The following is a 15,862-nucleotide window of genomic DNA, read 5'->3' as shown; positions in this document are numbered from 1 at the left end:
AGATTGCTGGACTTGTCAGGGAATAAGGGAGATCACTACAATGTCAGGGAATAAGGGAGATTGCTGGACTTGTCAGGGAGTAAGGGAGATCGCTACAATGTCAGGGAGTAAGGGAGATTGCTGGACTTGTCAGGGAGTAAGGGAGATCGCTACAATGTCAGGGAGTAATGGAGATTGCTGGACTTGTCAGGGAGTAAGGGAGATTGCTGGACTTGTCAGGGAGTAAGGGAGATCGCTACAATGTCAGGGAGTAAGGGAGATTGCTGGACTTGTCAGGGAGTAAGGGAGATCGCTACAATGTCAGGGAGTAAGGGAGATTGCTGGACTTGTCAGGGAGTAAGGGAGATCGCTACAATGTCAGGGAGTAAGGGAGATTGCTGGACTTGTCAGGGAGTAAGGGAGATCGCTACTATGTCAGGGAGTAAGGGAGACTGCTGGACTAGTCAGGGAGTAAGGGAGATCGTTAAAATGTCAGGGAGTAAGGGAGATTGCTGGACTTGTAAGGGAGTAAGGGAGATCGCTACAATGACAGGGAGTAAGGGAGATTGCTGGACTGGTCAGGGAGAAAGGGACATAGCTACTATGTCAGGGAGTAAGAGAGACTGGTGGACTGGTCAGGGCGTAAGGGACATAGCTACTATGTCAGGGAGTAAGCGAGATTGCTGGACTTGTCAGGGAGTAAGGGAGATCGCTACAATGTCAGGGAGTAATGGAGATTGCTGGACTTGTCAGGGAGTAAGGGAGATCGCTACAATGTCAGGGAGTAATGGAGATTGCTGGACTTGTCAAGGAGTAAGGGAGATCGTTAAAATGTCAGGGAGTAAGGGAGATTGCTGGACTTGTCAGAGAGTAAGGGAGATCGCTACAATGTCAGGGAGTAAGGGAGATTGCTGGACTTGTCAGGGAGTAAGGGAGATTGTTAAAATGTCAGGGAGTAAGGGAGATTGCTGGACTTGTCAAGGAGTAAGGGAGATCACTACAATGTCAGGGAGTAAGTGAGATTGTTAAAATGTCAGGGAGTAAGGGAGATTGCTGGACTTGTCAGGGATAAGGGAGATCGTTAAAATGTCAGGGAGTAAGGGAGATTGCTGGATTTGTCAGGGAGTAAGGGAGATCGCTGGACTTGTCAGGGAGTAAGGGAGATCGCTGGACTTGTCAGGGAGTAAGGGAGATTGCTGGACTTGTCAGAGTAAGGGAGATTGTTAAAATGTCAGGGAGTAAGGGAGATTACTTCACTTGTAAGGGAGTAAGGGAGATCACTACTATGTCAGGGAGTAGGGGAAATAGCTACTATGTCAGGGAGTAAGGGAGATTGCTACAATGTCAGGCAGTAAAATGCACTTGTCAGGGAATAAGGGAGATTGCTGGACTGCTCAGGGAGTAAGGGACATAGCTACTATGTCAGGGAGTAAGCGAGATTGCTGGACTTGTCAGGGAGTAAGGGAGATCGCTACAATGTCAGGGAGTAATGGATATTGCTGGACTTGTCAGGGAGTAAGGGAGATTGCTGGACTTGTCAGGGAGTAAGGGAGATCGCTACTATGTCAGGGAGTAAGGGAGATTGCTGGACTTGTCAGAGTAAGGGAGATTGTTAAAATGTCAGGGACTAAGGGAGATTACTTCACTTGTAAGGGAGATCACTACTATGTCAGGGAGTAGGGGAAATAGCTACTATGTCAGGGAGTAAGGGAGATTGCTACAATGTCAGGCAGTAAGATGCACTTGTCAGGGAATAAGTTAGATTGCTGGACTTGTCAGGGAGTAAGGGAGATTGGTGGACTTGTCAGGGAGTAAGGGAGATCGCTACAATGTCAGGGAGTAAGGGAGATTGCTGGACTTGTCAGGGAGCAAGGGGGATCGCTACTATGTCAGGGAGTAAGGGAGATTGCTGGACTTGTCAGGGAGTAAGGGGCATAGCTACTATGTCAGGGAGTAAGGGAGATTGCTGGACTTGTCAGGGAGTAAGGGAGATTGCTACAATATCAGGGAGATTGCTGCACTTGTCAGGGAGTAAGGGAGATTGCTGGACTTGTCAGGGAGTAAGGGAGATCGCTACAATGTCAGGGAGTAATGTAGATTGCTGGACTTGTCAGGGAGTAAGGGAGATCGCTACTATGTCAGGTGAGTAAGGGAGATTGCTGGACTTGTCAGGGAGGAAGGGAGATTGCTGGACTTGTCAGGGAGTAAGGGAGATCGCTACAATGTCAGGGAGTAATGGAGATTGCTGGACTTGTCAGGGAGTAAGGGAGATCGCTACTATGTCAGGGAGTAAGGGAGACTGTTGGACTGGTCAGAGAGTAAAGGACATAGCTACTATGTCAAGAAGTAAGGGAGATTGCTGGACTTGTCAGGGAGTAAGGGAGATCACTAAAATGTCAGGGAGTAAGGGAGATTGCTGGACTTGTCAGGGAGTAAGGGAGATCACTACAATGTCAGGGAGTAAGGGAGATTGCTGGACTTGTCACGGAGTAAGGGAGATCGGTACAATGTCAGGGAGTAAGGGAGATTGCTGGACTTGTCAGGGAGTAAGGGAGATCTCAACTATGGCAGGGAGATTGCTGGACTTGTCAGGGAGTAAGGGAGATTGCTGGACTTGTCAGGGAGTAAGGGAGATCGCTACAATGTCAGGGAGTAATGGAGATTGCTGGACTTGTCAGGGAGTAAGGGAGATCGCTACTATGTCAAGGAGTAAGGGAGACTGCTGGACTGGTCAGGGAGTAAGGGAAATAGCTACTATGTCAGGGAGTAAGAGAGACTGCTGGACTGGTCAGGGAGTAAGGGAGATTGCTGGACTTGTCAGGGAGTTTGGGAGATCGCTACTATCTCAGGGAGTAAGGGAGATTGCTGGACTTGTCATGGAGTAAGGGAGATCGCTGCTATGTCAGGGAGTAAGGGAGATTGCTGGACTTGTCAGGGAGGAAGTGAGATTGCTGGACTTGTCAGGGAGTAAGGGAGATCACTACAATGTTAGGGAGTAAGGGAGATTGCTGGACTTGTCAGGGAGTAAGGGACATAGCTACTATGTCAGGGAGTAAGGGAGATCGCTACTATGTCAGGGAGTAAGGAAGATTGTTGGACTTGTCAGGGAGTAAGGGAGATTGCTGGATTTGTCAGGGAGTAAGGGAGATCACTACAATGTCAGGGAGTAAGGGAGATTGCTGGACTTGTCAGGGAGTAAGGGACATAGCTACTATGTCAGGGGGTAAGGGAGATTGCTGGACTTGTCAGGGAGTAAGGGAGATCTCTACTATGTCAGGGAGTAAGGAAGATTGCTGGACTTGTCAGGGAGTAAGGGAGATCACGACAATGTCAGGGAGTAAGGGAGATTGCTGGACTTGTCAGGGAGTAAAGGAGATCTCTACTATGTCAGGGAGTAAGGAAGATTGCTGGACTTGTCAGGGAGTAAGGGAGATTGCTGGACTTGTCAGGGAGTAAGGGAGATTGCTGGACTTGTCAGGGAGTAAGGGAGATTGCTGGACTTGTCAGGGAGTAAGGGAGATCGCTACAATGTCAGGGAGTAAGGGAGATTGCTGGACTTGTCAGGGAGTAAGGGAGATCACGACAATGTCAGGGAGTAAGGGAGATTGCTGGACTTGTCAGGGAGTAAGGGAGATCGCTACAATGTCAGGGAGTAAGGGAGATTGCTGGACTTTTTAGGGAGTAAGGGAGATCACTAATATGTCAGGGAGTAAGGGAGATCGCTACTATGTCAGGGAGTAAGGGAGATTGCTGGACTTGTCAGGGAGTAAGGGAGATCTCTACTATGTCAGGGAGTAAGGGAGATTGCTACAATGTCAGGCAGTAAAATGCACTTGTCAGGGAATAAGGGAGATTGCTGGACTTGTCAGGGAGTAAGGGACATTGGTGGACTTGTCAGGGAGTAAGGGAGATCGCTACAATGTCAGGGAGTAAGGGAGATTGCTGGACTTGTCAGGGAGCAAGGGGGATCGCTACTATGTCAGGGAGTAAGGGAGATTGCTTGATTTGTCAGGGAGTAAGGGAGATTGCTACAATATCAGGGAGATTGCTGCACTTGTCAGGGAGTAAGGGAGATTGCTGGACTTGTCAGGGAGTAAGGGAGATCGCTACAATGTCAGGGAGTAATGTAGATTGCTGGACTTGTCAGGGAGTAAGGGAGATCGCTACTATGTCAGGTGAGTAAGGGAGATTGCTGGATTTGTCAGGGAGGAAGGGAGATTGCTGGACTTGTCAGGGAGTAAGGGAGATCGCTACAATGTCAGGGAGTAATGGAGATTGCTGGACTTGTCAGGGAGTAAGGGAGATCGCTACTATGTCAGGGAGTAAGGGAGACTGCTGGACTGGTCAGAGAGTAAAGGACATAGCTACTATGTCAAGAAGTAAGGGAGATTGCTGGACTTGTCAGGGAGTAAGGGAGATCGCTACTATGTCAAGGAGTAAGGGAGACTGCTGGACTGGTCAGGGAGTAAGGGAAATAGCTACTATGTCAGGGAGTAAGAGAGACTGCTGGACTGGTCAGGGAGTAAGGGAGATTGCTGGACTTGTCAGGGAGTTTGGGAGATCGCTACTATCTCAGGGAGTAAGGGAGATTGCTGGACTTGTCAGGGAGGAAGTGAGATTGCTGGACTTGTCAGGGAGTAAGGGAGATCACTACAATGTTAGGGAGTAAGGGAGATTGCTGGACTTGTCAGGGAGTAAGGGACATAGCTACTATGTCAGGGAGTAAGGGAGATCGCTACTATGTCAGGGAGTAAGGGAGATTGTTGGACTTGTCAGGGAGTAAGGGAGATTGCTGGACTTGTCAGGGAGTAAAGGAGATCTCTACTATGTCAGGGAGTAAGGAAGATTGCTGGACTTGTCAGGGAGTAAGGGAGATTGCTGGACTTGTCAGGGAGTAAGGGAGATTGCTGGACTTGTCAGGGAGTAAGGGAGATTGCTGGACTTGTCAGGGAGTAAGGGAGATCGCTACAATGTCAGGGAGTAAGGGAGATTGCTGGACTTGTCAGGGAGTAAGGGAGATCACGACAATGTCAGGGAGTAAGGGAGATTGCTGGACTTGTCAGGGAGTAAGGGAGATCGCTACAATGTCAGGGAGTAAGGGAGATTGCTGGACTTTTTAGGGAGTAAGGGAGATCACTAATATGTCAGGGAGTAAGGGAGATCGCTACTATGTCAGGGAGTAAGGGAGATTGCTGGACTTGTCAGGGAGTAAGGGAGATCTCTACTATGTCAGGGAGTAAGGGAGATTGCTACAATGTCAGGCAGTAAGATGCACTTGTCAGGGAATAAGGGAGATTGCTGGACTTGTCAGGGAGTAAGGGAGATTGGTGGACTTGTCAGGGAGTAAGGGAGATCGCTACAATGTCAGGGAGTAAGGGAGATTGCTGGACTTGTCAGGGAGCAAGGGGGATCGCTACTATGTCAGGGAGTAAGGGAGATTGCTGGACTTGTCAGGGAGTAAGGGAGATTGCTACAATATCAGGGAGATTGCTGCACTTGTCAGGGAGTAAGGGAGATTGCTGGACTTGTCAGGGAGTAAGGGAGATCGCTACAATGTCAGGGAGTAATGTAGATTGCTGGACTTGTCAGGGAGTAAGGGAGATCGCTACTATGTCAGGTGAGTAAGGGAGATTGCTGGATTTGTCAGGGAGGAAGGGAGATTGCTGGACTTGTCAGGGAGTAAGGGAGATCGCTACAATGTCAGGGAGTAATGGAGATTGCTGGACTTGTCAGGGAGTAAGGGAGATCGCTACTATGTCAGGGAGTAAGGGAGACTGCTGGACTGGTCAGAGAGTAAAGGACATAGCTACTATGTCAAGAAGTAAGGGAGATTGCTGGACTTGTCAGGGAGTAAGGGAGATCGCTACTATGTCAAGGAGTAAGGGAGACTGCTGGACTGGTCAGGGAGTAAGGGAAATAGCTACTATGTCAGGGAGTAAGAGAGACTGCTGGACTGGTCAGGGAGTATGGGAGATTGCTGGACTTGTCAGGGAGTTTGGGAGATCGCTACTATCTCAGGGAGTAAGGGAGATTGCTGGACTTGTCATGGAGTAAGGGAGATCGCTGCTATGTCAGGGAGTAAGGGAGATTGCTGGACTTGTCAGGGAGGAAGTGAGATTGCTGGACTTGTCAGGGAGTAAGGGAGATCACTACAATGTTAGGGAGTAAGGGAGATTGCTGGACTGGTCAGAGAGTAAAGGACATAGCTACTATGTCAAGAAGTAAGGGAGATTGCTGGACTTGTCAGGGAGTAAGGGAGATCGCTACTATGTCAAGGAGTAAGGGAGACTGCTGGACTGGTCAGGGAGTAAGGGAAATAGCTACTATGTCAGGGAGTAAGAGAGACTGCTGGACTGGTCAGGGAGTAAGGGAGATTGCTGGACTTGTCAGGGAGTTTGGGAGATCGCTACTATCTCAGGGAGTAAGGGAGATTGCTGGACTTGTCATGGAGTAAGGGAGATCGCTGCTATGTCAGGGAGTAAGGGAGATTGCTGGACTTGTCAGGGAGGAAGTGAGATTGCTGGACTTGTCAGGGAGTAAGGGAGATCACTACAATGTTAGGGAGTAAGGGAGATTGCTGGACTTGTCAGGGAGTAAGGGACATAGCTACTATGTCAGGGAGTAAGGGAGATCGCTACTATGTCAGGGAGTAAGGGAGATTGTTGGACTTGTCAGGGAGTAAGGGAGATTGCTGGACTTGTCAGGGAGTAAAGGAGATCTCTACTATGTCAGGGAGTAAGGAAGATTGCTGGACTTGTCAGGGAGTAAGGGAGATTGCTGGACTTGTCAGGGAGTAAGGGAGATTGCTGGACTTGTCAGGGAGTAAGGGAGATTGCTGGACTTGTCAGGGAGTAAGGGAGATCGCTACAATGTCAGGGAGTAAGGGAGATTGCTGGACTTGTCAGGGAGTAAGGGAGATCACGACAATGTCAGGGAGTAAGGGAGATTGCTGGACTTGTCAGGGAGTAAGGGAGATCGCTACAATGTCAGGGAGTAAGGGAGATTGCTGGACTTTTTAGGGAGTAAGGGAGATCACTAATATGTCAGGGAGTAAGGGAGATCGCTACTATGTCAGGGAGTAAGGGAGATTACTGGACTTGTCAGGGAGTAAGGGAGATCTCTACTATGTCAGGGAGTAAGGGAGATTGCTACAATGTCAGGCAGTAAGATGCACTTGTCAGGGAATAAGGGAGATTGCTGGACTTGTCAGGGAGTAAGGGAGATTGGTGGACTTGTCAGGGAGTAAGGGAGATCGCTACAATGTCAGGGAGTAAGGGAGATTGCTGGACTTGTCAGGGAGCAAGGGGGATCGCTACTATGTCAGGGAGTAAGGGAGATTGCTGGACTTGTCAGGGAGTAAGGGAGATTGCTACAATATCAGGGAGATTGCTGCACTTGTCAGGGAGTAAGGGAGATTGCTGGACTTGTCAGGGAGTAAGGGAGATCGCTACAATGTCAGGGAGTAATGTAGATTGCTGGACTTGTCAGGGAGTAAGGGAGATCGCTACTATGTCAGGTGAGTAAGGGAGATTGCTGGATTTGTCAGGGAGGAAGGGAGATTGCTGGACTTGTCAGGGAGTAAGGGAGATCGCTACAATGTCAGGGAGTAATGGAGATTGCTGGACTTGTCAGGGAGTAAGGGAGATCGCTACTATGTCAGGGAGTAAGGGAGACTGCTGGACTGGTCAGAGAGTAAAGGACATAGCTACTATGTCAAGAAGTAAGGGAGATTGCTGGACTTGTCAGGGAGTAAGGGAGATCGCTACTATGTCAAGGAGTAAGGGAGACTGCTGGACTGGTCAGGGAGTAAGGGAAATAGCTACTATGTCAGGGAGTAAGAGAGACTGCTGGACTGGTCAGGGAGTATGGGAGATTGCTGGACTTGTCAGGGAGTTTGGGAGATCGCTACTATCTCAGGGAGTAAGGGAGATTGCTGGACTTGTCATGGAGTAAGGGAGATCGCTGCTATGTCAGGGAGTAAGGGAGATTGCTGGACTTGTCAGGGAGGAAGTGAGATTGCTGGACTTGTCAGGGAGTAAGGGAGATCACTACAATGTTAGGGAGTAAGGGAGATTGCTGGACTGGTCAGAGAGTAAAGGACATAGCTACTATGTCAAGAAGTAAGGGAGATTGCTGGACTTGTCAGGGAGTAAGGGAGATCGCTACTATGTCAAGGAGTAAGGGAGACTGCTGGACTGGTCAGGGAGTAAGGGAAATAGCTACTATGTCAGGGAGTAAGAGAGACTGCTGGACTGGTCAGGGAGTAAGGGAGATTGCTGGACTTGTCAGGGAGTTTGGGAGATCGCTACTATCTCAGGGAGTAAGGGAGATTGCTGGACTTGTCATGGAGTAAGGGAGATCGCTGCTATGTCAGGGAGTAAGGGAGATTGCTGGACTTGTCAGGGAGGAAGTGAGATTGCTGGACTTGTCAGGGAGTAAGGGAGATCACTACAATGTTAGGGAGTAAGGGAGATTGCTGGACTTGTCAGGGAGTAAGGGACATAGCTACTATGTCAGGGTGTAAGGGAGATCGCTACTATGTCAGGGAGTAAGGGAGATTGTTGGACTTGTCAGGGAGTAAGGGAGATTGCTGGATTTGTCAGGGAGTAAGGGAGATCACTACAATGTCAGGGAGTAAGGGAGATTGCTGGACTTGTCAGGGAGTAAGGGACATAGCTACTATGTCAGGGGGTAAGGTAGATTGCTGGACTTGTCAGGGAGTAAGGGAGATCTCTACTATGTCAGGGAGTAAGGAAGATTGCTGGACTTGTCAGGGAGTAAGGGAGATCACGACAATGTCAGGGAGTAAGGGAGATTGCTGGACTTGTCAGGGAGTAAGGGAGATCTCTACTATGTCAGGGAGTAAGGAAGATTGCTGGACTTGTCAGGGAGTAAGGGAGATTGCTGGACTTGTCAGGGAGTAAGGGAGATTGCTGGACTTGTCAGGGAGTAAGGGAGATTGCTGGACTTGTCAGGGAGTAAGGGAGATCGCTACAATGTCAGGGAGTAAGGGAGATTGCTGGACTTGTCAGGGAGTAAGGGAGATCACGACAATGTCAGGGAGTAAGGGAGATTGCTGGACTTGTCAGGGAGTAAGGGAGATCGCTACAATGTCAGGGAGTAAGGGAGATTGCTGGACTTTTTAGGGAGTAAGGGAGATCACTAATATGTCAGGGAGTAAGGGAGATCGCTACTATGTCAGGGAGTAAGGGAGATTGCTGGACTTGTCAGGGAGTAAGGGAGATCTCTACTATGTCAGGGAGTAAGAAAGATTGCTGGACTTGTCAGGGAGTAAGGGAGATTGCTGGACTTGTCAGGGAGTAAGGGCGATTCCTGGACTTGTCATGGAGTAAGGGAGATCACTACAATGTCAGGGAGTAAGGGAGATTGCTGGACTTGTCAGGTAGTAAGGGAGATCGCTACTATGTCAGGGAGTCTCCCCTACAATCAGGGAGAGTCAGTGGGTATCACAGTTATATACAGGATAGCAGTGCAGTAAGTCTATGGAATGTGGGGAATAGGCAGCGGTAATAGACATTTATTTCTATGTATACTATAAATGTCCTACATTCCTCATTTCTATACGCAGGCAGAGTATATAAGAGTATATAGCATTGTGTGTAGCATATATAAGCATGTACTACTGTATACAGGTATATGTATATACGCAGGCAGAGTATATAAGAGTATATAGCATTGTGTGTAGCATATATAAGCATGTACTACTGTATACAGGTATATGTATATACGCAGGCAGAGTATATAAGAGTATATAGCATTGCGTGTAGCATATATAAGCATGTACTACTGTATACAGGTATATGTATATACACAGGCAGAGTATATAAGAGTATATAGCATTGTGTGTAGCATATATAAGCATGTACTACTGTATACAGGTATATGTATATGTGCAGGAAATGTCTACAGGAGACGGTGGCATCATTATGTAGTTCTAGAGGAGCCAGGTACCCATTCCTAGAGGAGCCAGGTATCCAGCCCTAGAGGTGACAAATCTACAGTCCTAGAGGAACCAGGTATCCAGCCCTAGAGTGCAGAATGTACAGTCCAAGAGGAGCCAGGTATCCAGTCCTAGAGGAGCCAGGTATCCAGCCCTAGAGGTGTCAAGTGTACAGTCCTAGAGGAGCCAGGTATCCAGTCCTAGAGGTGCAGAATGTACAGCCATATAGGATCCAAGTATACAGTCCTAGAGGAGCCAGGTATCCAGCCCTAGAGGTGCAGAATGTACAGCCATAGAGGAGCCAGGTATACAGCCCTAGAGGTGCAGAATGTACAGTCCTAGAGGAACCAGGTATCCGGCCCTAGAGGTGCAGAATGTACAGCCATAGAGGAGCCAGGTATCCAATCCTAGAGGTGCAGAATGTACAGTCCTAGAGGAGCCAGGTATCCGGCCCTAGAGGTGCAGAATGTACAGTCCTAGAGGAGCCAGGTATCCAGCCCTAGAGGTGCAGAATGTACAGTCCTAGAGGAGCCAGTTATCCGGCCCTAGAGGTGCAGAATGTACAGTCCTAGAGGAGCCAGGTATCCGGCCCTAGAGGTGCAGAATGTACAGTCCTAGAGGAGCCAGGTATCCAGCCCTAGAGGTGCAGAATGTACAGTCCTAGAGGAGCCAGGTATCCAGCCCTAGAGGTGCAAAATGTACAGTCCTAGAGCAGCCAGGTATCCAGCCCTAGAGGTGCCAAATGTACAGTCCTAGAGGAGCCAGGTATCCAGCCCTAGAGGTGCAGAATGTACAGTCCTAGAGGAACCAGGTATCCAGCCCTAGAGGTGCAGAACGTACAGTCCTAGAGGAGCCAGTTATCCAGCCCTATAGGTGCAGAACGTACAGTCCTAGAGGAGCCAGGTATCCAGCCCTAGAGGAGCCAGGTATCCAGCCCTAGAGGTGCAGAATGTACAGTCCTAGAGGAGCCAGGTATCCAGCCCTAGAGGGGCCGAATGTACAGTCCTAGAGGAGCCAGGTATCTGGCCCTAGAGGTGCAGAATGTACAGTCCTAGAGGAGCCAGGTATCCAGCCTTAGAGGTGCAGAATGTACAGTCCTAGAGGAGTCAGGTTTCTAGCCCTGGAGGTGCAGAAAGTCCAGTCCTAGAGGTGCACGGAATCTAGTCCTAGAGGTACCGTATATACATTCCTGGAGGGTATTATTGCTATCAATGATGACACGAGGTGCGGTCTGAGAGTCCACTGTATAATGCAGGTGTCCAGCCCTAGAGGTACCAGGTATCTGGCCTCTCTAGCAGTCCTAGATGTACCGTATATACAGTCCTGGAGAGTCCCTGTATAATGCAGGCGCCCAGGATTGGTTCTCCTAGAGTACTGCACTCACCCCACCTCCCCAGTGCTGCCCCCTCCTGGCCCTTCTCTCACCGGGCCCCTCGGACTCGTGTACTGGGTTTTGCTGTCAGTCTTCTCTTCGGTGACATTTTGATGAAATCATGGAGCGATGGTTCTTTGTACAGAGCAACTGCAAGAGAAAAACATACACAGGCCATTATATGTTCATAACAAATACTCTCCAGCGACCCCAATTCTGACCCCACTCTCCGTTCCTCACCCTCGCTGAGCTTGGGCAGAAAGTGACCAGCAGGCCTGTGTCTTTTTACCCTGTTACCCTCCATAGCTTGTCCGTCTTTATTAATGCCCAGGTACCATGCCCGACCAGACCCGCGCTGACGGTAGAGGGTGGATGAGTACGTTACGAAATAGTTGTCGAAGACGCTCTCTTTGAAGCGACACTCCGCTGTAAAATGAAGCTGAAAGACATAGGGCGGGGGGATGTCATTATTCAGGTGGTCATCCAGAAGGTGCGCTCATCTGTCATTGGTTACGCCGTGGTCGTAGCGCAGCCAGCATGAGAACTATTACTACACAGGGGTCGTGGTAAGCCAGAAATCTAGGTGCCCCCTTTCCCTGGTTACAATGCGGCTGCGATCCACCCTTGGCCGCGGTGTGTCCCCCTTACTGCGCAGGCATCGGGGGTTAGCCACAAATATTAGGATCCTAGCGGCAGATACCTCGGACACCTGGAAAGCAGAGGGGTATACAGGTGCTCTCATTACTGCCAACATATATTCCTATTTATATCTCATGTATGAGGTTGTTAGCATACATATGGCCCTGCCCACCACATTAAGGTCACATCTTTCAAGCAGGTCCCTAGCACTATGGGGTTATGCCTGGGATGCACCCCCAAACCAGTCCAGCAAAACCACCCCAGGGCATCACATAAATATGTAAAAAAAAAACATTATCAATGATCATATTTACACGCTGGCATGTACAGACGGTGCCGGCTCCATCATTGCAGGGGCTGGCAAAACTATTGCCAGTTCTCGGCAACGGAGCTCCCTGCCGACACCGTCGATCCCCATTGCTGCCCTGCGCCCCCCCCCCCCCCCCCTCAACCCCCTGAATGTCTCCCCGAAGCTGCGAGAGACTGGGACGTGCGCCGCAGTTTAATGGAGTCCCTCTCCATCGGCGCTCGCCAGAGGGGACGTTCTGGCTGGTGCCGGGATTGAATGAGAGGGGCTCCACCTGTATCATACCTGAGGCGCAGGCTCCGAAAAGAGCCCGTCCCTGCAATGCACTGAGCGGGAAGTCGGCTGTGTGCGCGGTTAGCGATGACTCCCCCACGACCCCGCTGACCACACTGTTCCGGCATCGATGCGGCCAGAATGGCGATAGCCCAGGGATGCGCTGCTGCCCGATGTTGATATGTGGTCGGCAGCGGGGAAGGGGGATTGGCAGCAGGGATCCGATATTCCTGCTGTGGTCCCCGTTTGGTACATTCGGGGGATACTTAATATTTACGGCTAACCCCCGAAAACACCCGATTTAGCCGCAGATATGGTTTGATAAATACGGCCCTATGTATTTAAAGTAGCGATGCCCTGAGGTGGTCCAGCCGGACAAGCCCAGGGGGCCCGCAGCCAGAAACTTACCCCAAGAAAACTGCCATTTATAAAGAAGTAGGACATACTGGAACTGAGGCCTTGGTCACAATTGTGCAGTCACAGTCCCTTTATCACATACCCTACACTCTATTACCTCCCAACTGTCCCGCTTTCCGCAAAGTCACAATTTAGGAGACATTCGCACGTCCCGCCCGGGGCTGGCAGGGTCCCGCGTTGGGGGGAGGGCAATTGGGGGTCCCCCCAGTCACCCATCTATTCATGCCCTCACATTGGCGAAACACCCCTTCCCACTAGGCCATGCCCCCAAAATTTCAGGACGCGCCAGTCGCACACCTGCGACAGTCCTCCCTCCTCAAAGTTGGGAGGTATGCCATTGTAACTTATTTATGTGACGCCCTGGGGTGGGTTTTCTGGACTAGTTTGGGGGTGCCCTGCACCCCAGGCATGAGGACCTGCGTGATAGAAGTGACATTACCAAATGTATGCTGACATAATTAAATATAAACGGAACATATGTCAGCAGTAATGAGAGCATAGAGTCCCTGGTGCACTATAAATGTCAGCAAGGTAGCACCTCTCACCCTCCTAAGATGGCCGCCTTACCTAACTGGCCCAGGGCATGCCGTGGCCTATGCACTTCGGGAGCCGCCCGGGACCTTCCCAGGCTGCAGAATCACATGCAGTCCCATTCCCCGCCACATGGAGGCGGTCTTAGTCAGATCTCCGTCTCCGGGAACATGCATCTGACCCAATGGGATGTCAAACATTTATGATTTGGGGCATAACAATCGGGTCAAATCGTCCCAAATCGGCCTTCAGTCACAATGCGCTCAGCGAGGCTGTATTTTGTATGGGTAAGAAAGGCACATATGTACTAAGCCAGGGTGGCCAAACTGGTCCTCAAAATTTACCAACAGACCACATTTCCCAGACCACCTAGCTGGTGCACAGGTGTAGTCATTACTAACTGCCACATTTCCCAGACCACCTAGCTGGTGCACAGGTGTAGTCATTACTAACTGTCACGTTTCCCAGACCACCTAGCTGGTGCACAGGTGTAGTCATTACTAACTGTCACGTTTCCCAGACCACCTAGCTGGTGCACAGGTGTAGTCATTACTAATGTTCAAGTTTCCCAGACCTCCTAGCTGAAGCACAGGTGTAGTCATTTCTAACTGTCACATTCCCCAGACCACCTAGCTGGTGCACAGCTGTAGTTATTACTAACTGTCACATTCCCCAGGTCACCTAGCTGGTGCACAGCTGTAGTCATTACTAACTGTCACATTCCCCAGATCACCTAGCTGGGGCACAGGTGCAGTCATTACTAACTGTCACATTCCCCAGATCACCTAGCTGGTGCACAGGTGCAGTCATTACTAACTGTAACATTTCCCAGACCAGGTGTAGTCATTACTAACTAGCATTTCCCAGATCACCTAGCTGGCACACAGGTGCAGTCATTACTAACTAACATTTCCCAGATCACCTAGCTGGTGCACAGGTGTAGTCATTACTAACTGTCACGTTTCCCAGACCAGGTGTAGTTATTACTAACTGTCACATTTCCCAAATCACCTAGCTGGTGCACAGGTGCAGTCATTACTAACTGTAACATTTCCCAGATCACCTAGCTGGTGCGCAGGTGCAGTCATTACTAACTGTCACATTTCCCAGATCACCTAGCGCAGTCATTACTAACTGTAACATTTCCCAGATCACCTAGCTGGTGCACAGGTGCAGTCATTACTAACTAACATTTCCTAGATCATCTAGCTGGTGCACAGTTGCAGTCATTACTAACTGTAACATTTCCCAGACCACCTAGCTGGAGCACAGGTGCAGTCATTACTACCTGTAACATTTCCCAGACCACCTAGCTGGTGCACAGGTGCAGTCATTAGTAACTGTAACATTTCCCAGATCACCTAGCTGGTACACAGGTGCAGTCATCACTAACTGTAACATTTCCCAGATTACCTAGCTGGTACACAGGTGCAGTCATCACTAACTGTAACATTTCCCAGATCACCTAGCTGGTGCACAGGTGCAGTCATTAGTAACTGTAACATTTCCCAGATCACCTAGCTGGTGCATAGCTGTAGTCATCACTAACTGTAACATTTCCCAGATCACCTAGCTGGTACACAGGTGTGGTCATTTCTAACTGTCATGTTTCCCAGACCCCCTAGCTGGTGCACAGGTGCAGTCATTACTAACTGTAACATTTCCCAGACCACCTAGCTGGAGCACAGGTGCAGTCATTACTACCTGTAACATTTCCGAGACCACCTAGCTGGTGCACAGGTGCAGTCATTAGTAACTGTAACGTTTCCCAGATCACCTAGCTGGTACACAGGTGCAGTCATCACTAACTGTAACATTTCCCAGATCACCTAGCTGGTACACAGGTGTGGTCATTTCTAACTGTCATGTTTCCCAGACCCCCTAGCTGGGGCACTGGTGCAGTTTTTATGATCACATTTCCGAGATCACCTAGCTGGTGCACAGGTGTAGTCTTTACTAACTGTCATGTTTCCCAGACCCCCTAGCTGGGGCACAGGTGCAGTCATTACTAACGGTCATGTTTCCCAGACCCCCTAGCTGGGGCACAGGTGTAGTCATTACTAACTGTCACATGTCCTAGACCACCTAGCTGGGGCACAGGTGCAGTCATTACTAACTGTCACATGTCCCAGATCATCTAGCTGGGGCACAGGTGTAGCCATTCCTAACCAAAACATTCTACAGATCCACAGGTGGGATGGAAAACATGGACTGTTGGTAGATCTCAGAGACTGATTTGACCACCCCCTGTACTAAGTCTTGGAGAGAGAGACAAAGTAGCATCCAACCAGCTCCTTACTGTCATGTTATAGGCACTTTTTTAAAATGAACCCTTTGGACAGGGATGGGAAACCTTCGGCCCTCCAGCTGTTGTTGAACTACA

At 49.7% G+C, this 15,862-nt stretch overlaps 1 protein-coding gene across 1 annotated transcript in view; it reads right to left on the bottom strand.

Moving 5' to 3' along the window:
- Positions 1 to 279: 279 nt before the first annotated feature.
- FGF11 (fibroblast growth factor 11) overlaps positions 280 to 15,862 on the bottom strand; it is a 37,131-nt gene continuing 21,548 nt past the window's right edge. Inside the window, exons 4-5 of the mRNA XM_083185866.1 lie at positions 11,553 to 11,751; positions 280 to 11,462 (exon numbers count right to left, since the gene is read on the bottom strand). Coding sequence (XP_083041992.1) covers positions 11,362 to 11,462; positions 11,553 to 11,751 — 300 coding nt within the window. The 3' untranslated portion in view covers positions 280 to 11,361. The remainder of the gene's footprint in view (positions 11,463 to 11,552; positions 11,752 to 15,862) is intronic.

The sequence above is a fragment of the Crinia signifera genome, chromosome 4 (assembly GCF_055691185.1).
Source record: "Crinia signifera chromosome 4, ASM5569118v1, whole genome shotgun sequence".
Lineage (NCBI taxonomy): Eukaryota > Metazoa > Chordata > Amphibia > Anura > Myobatrachidae > Crinia > Crinia signifera.
Note: the sequence above shows the minus strand (reverse complement) of the source record. Positions and strands in the feature narration are given on the sequence as shown.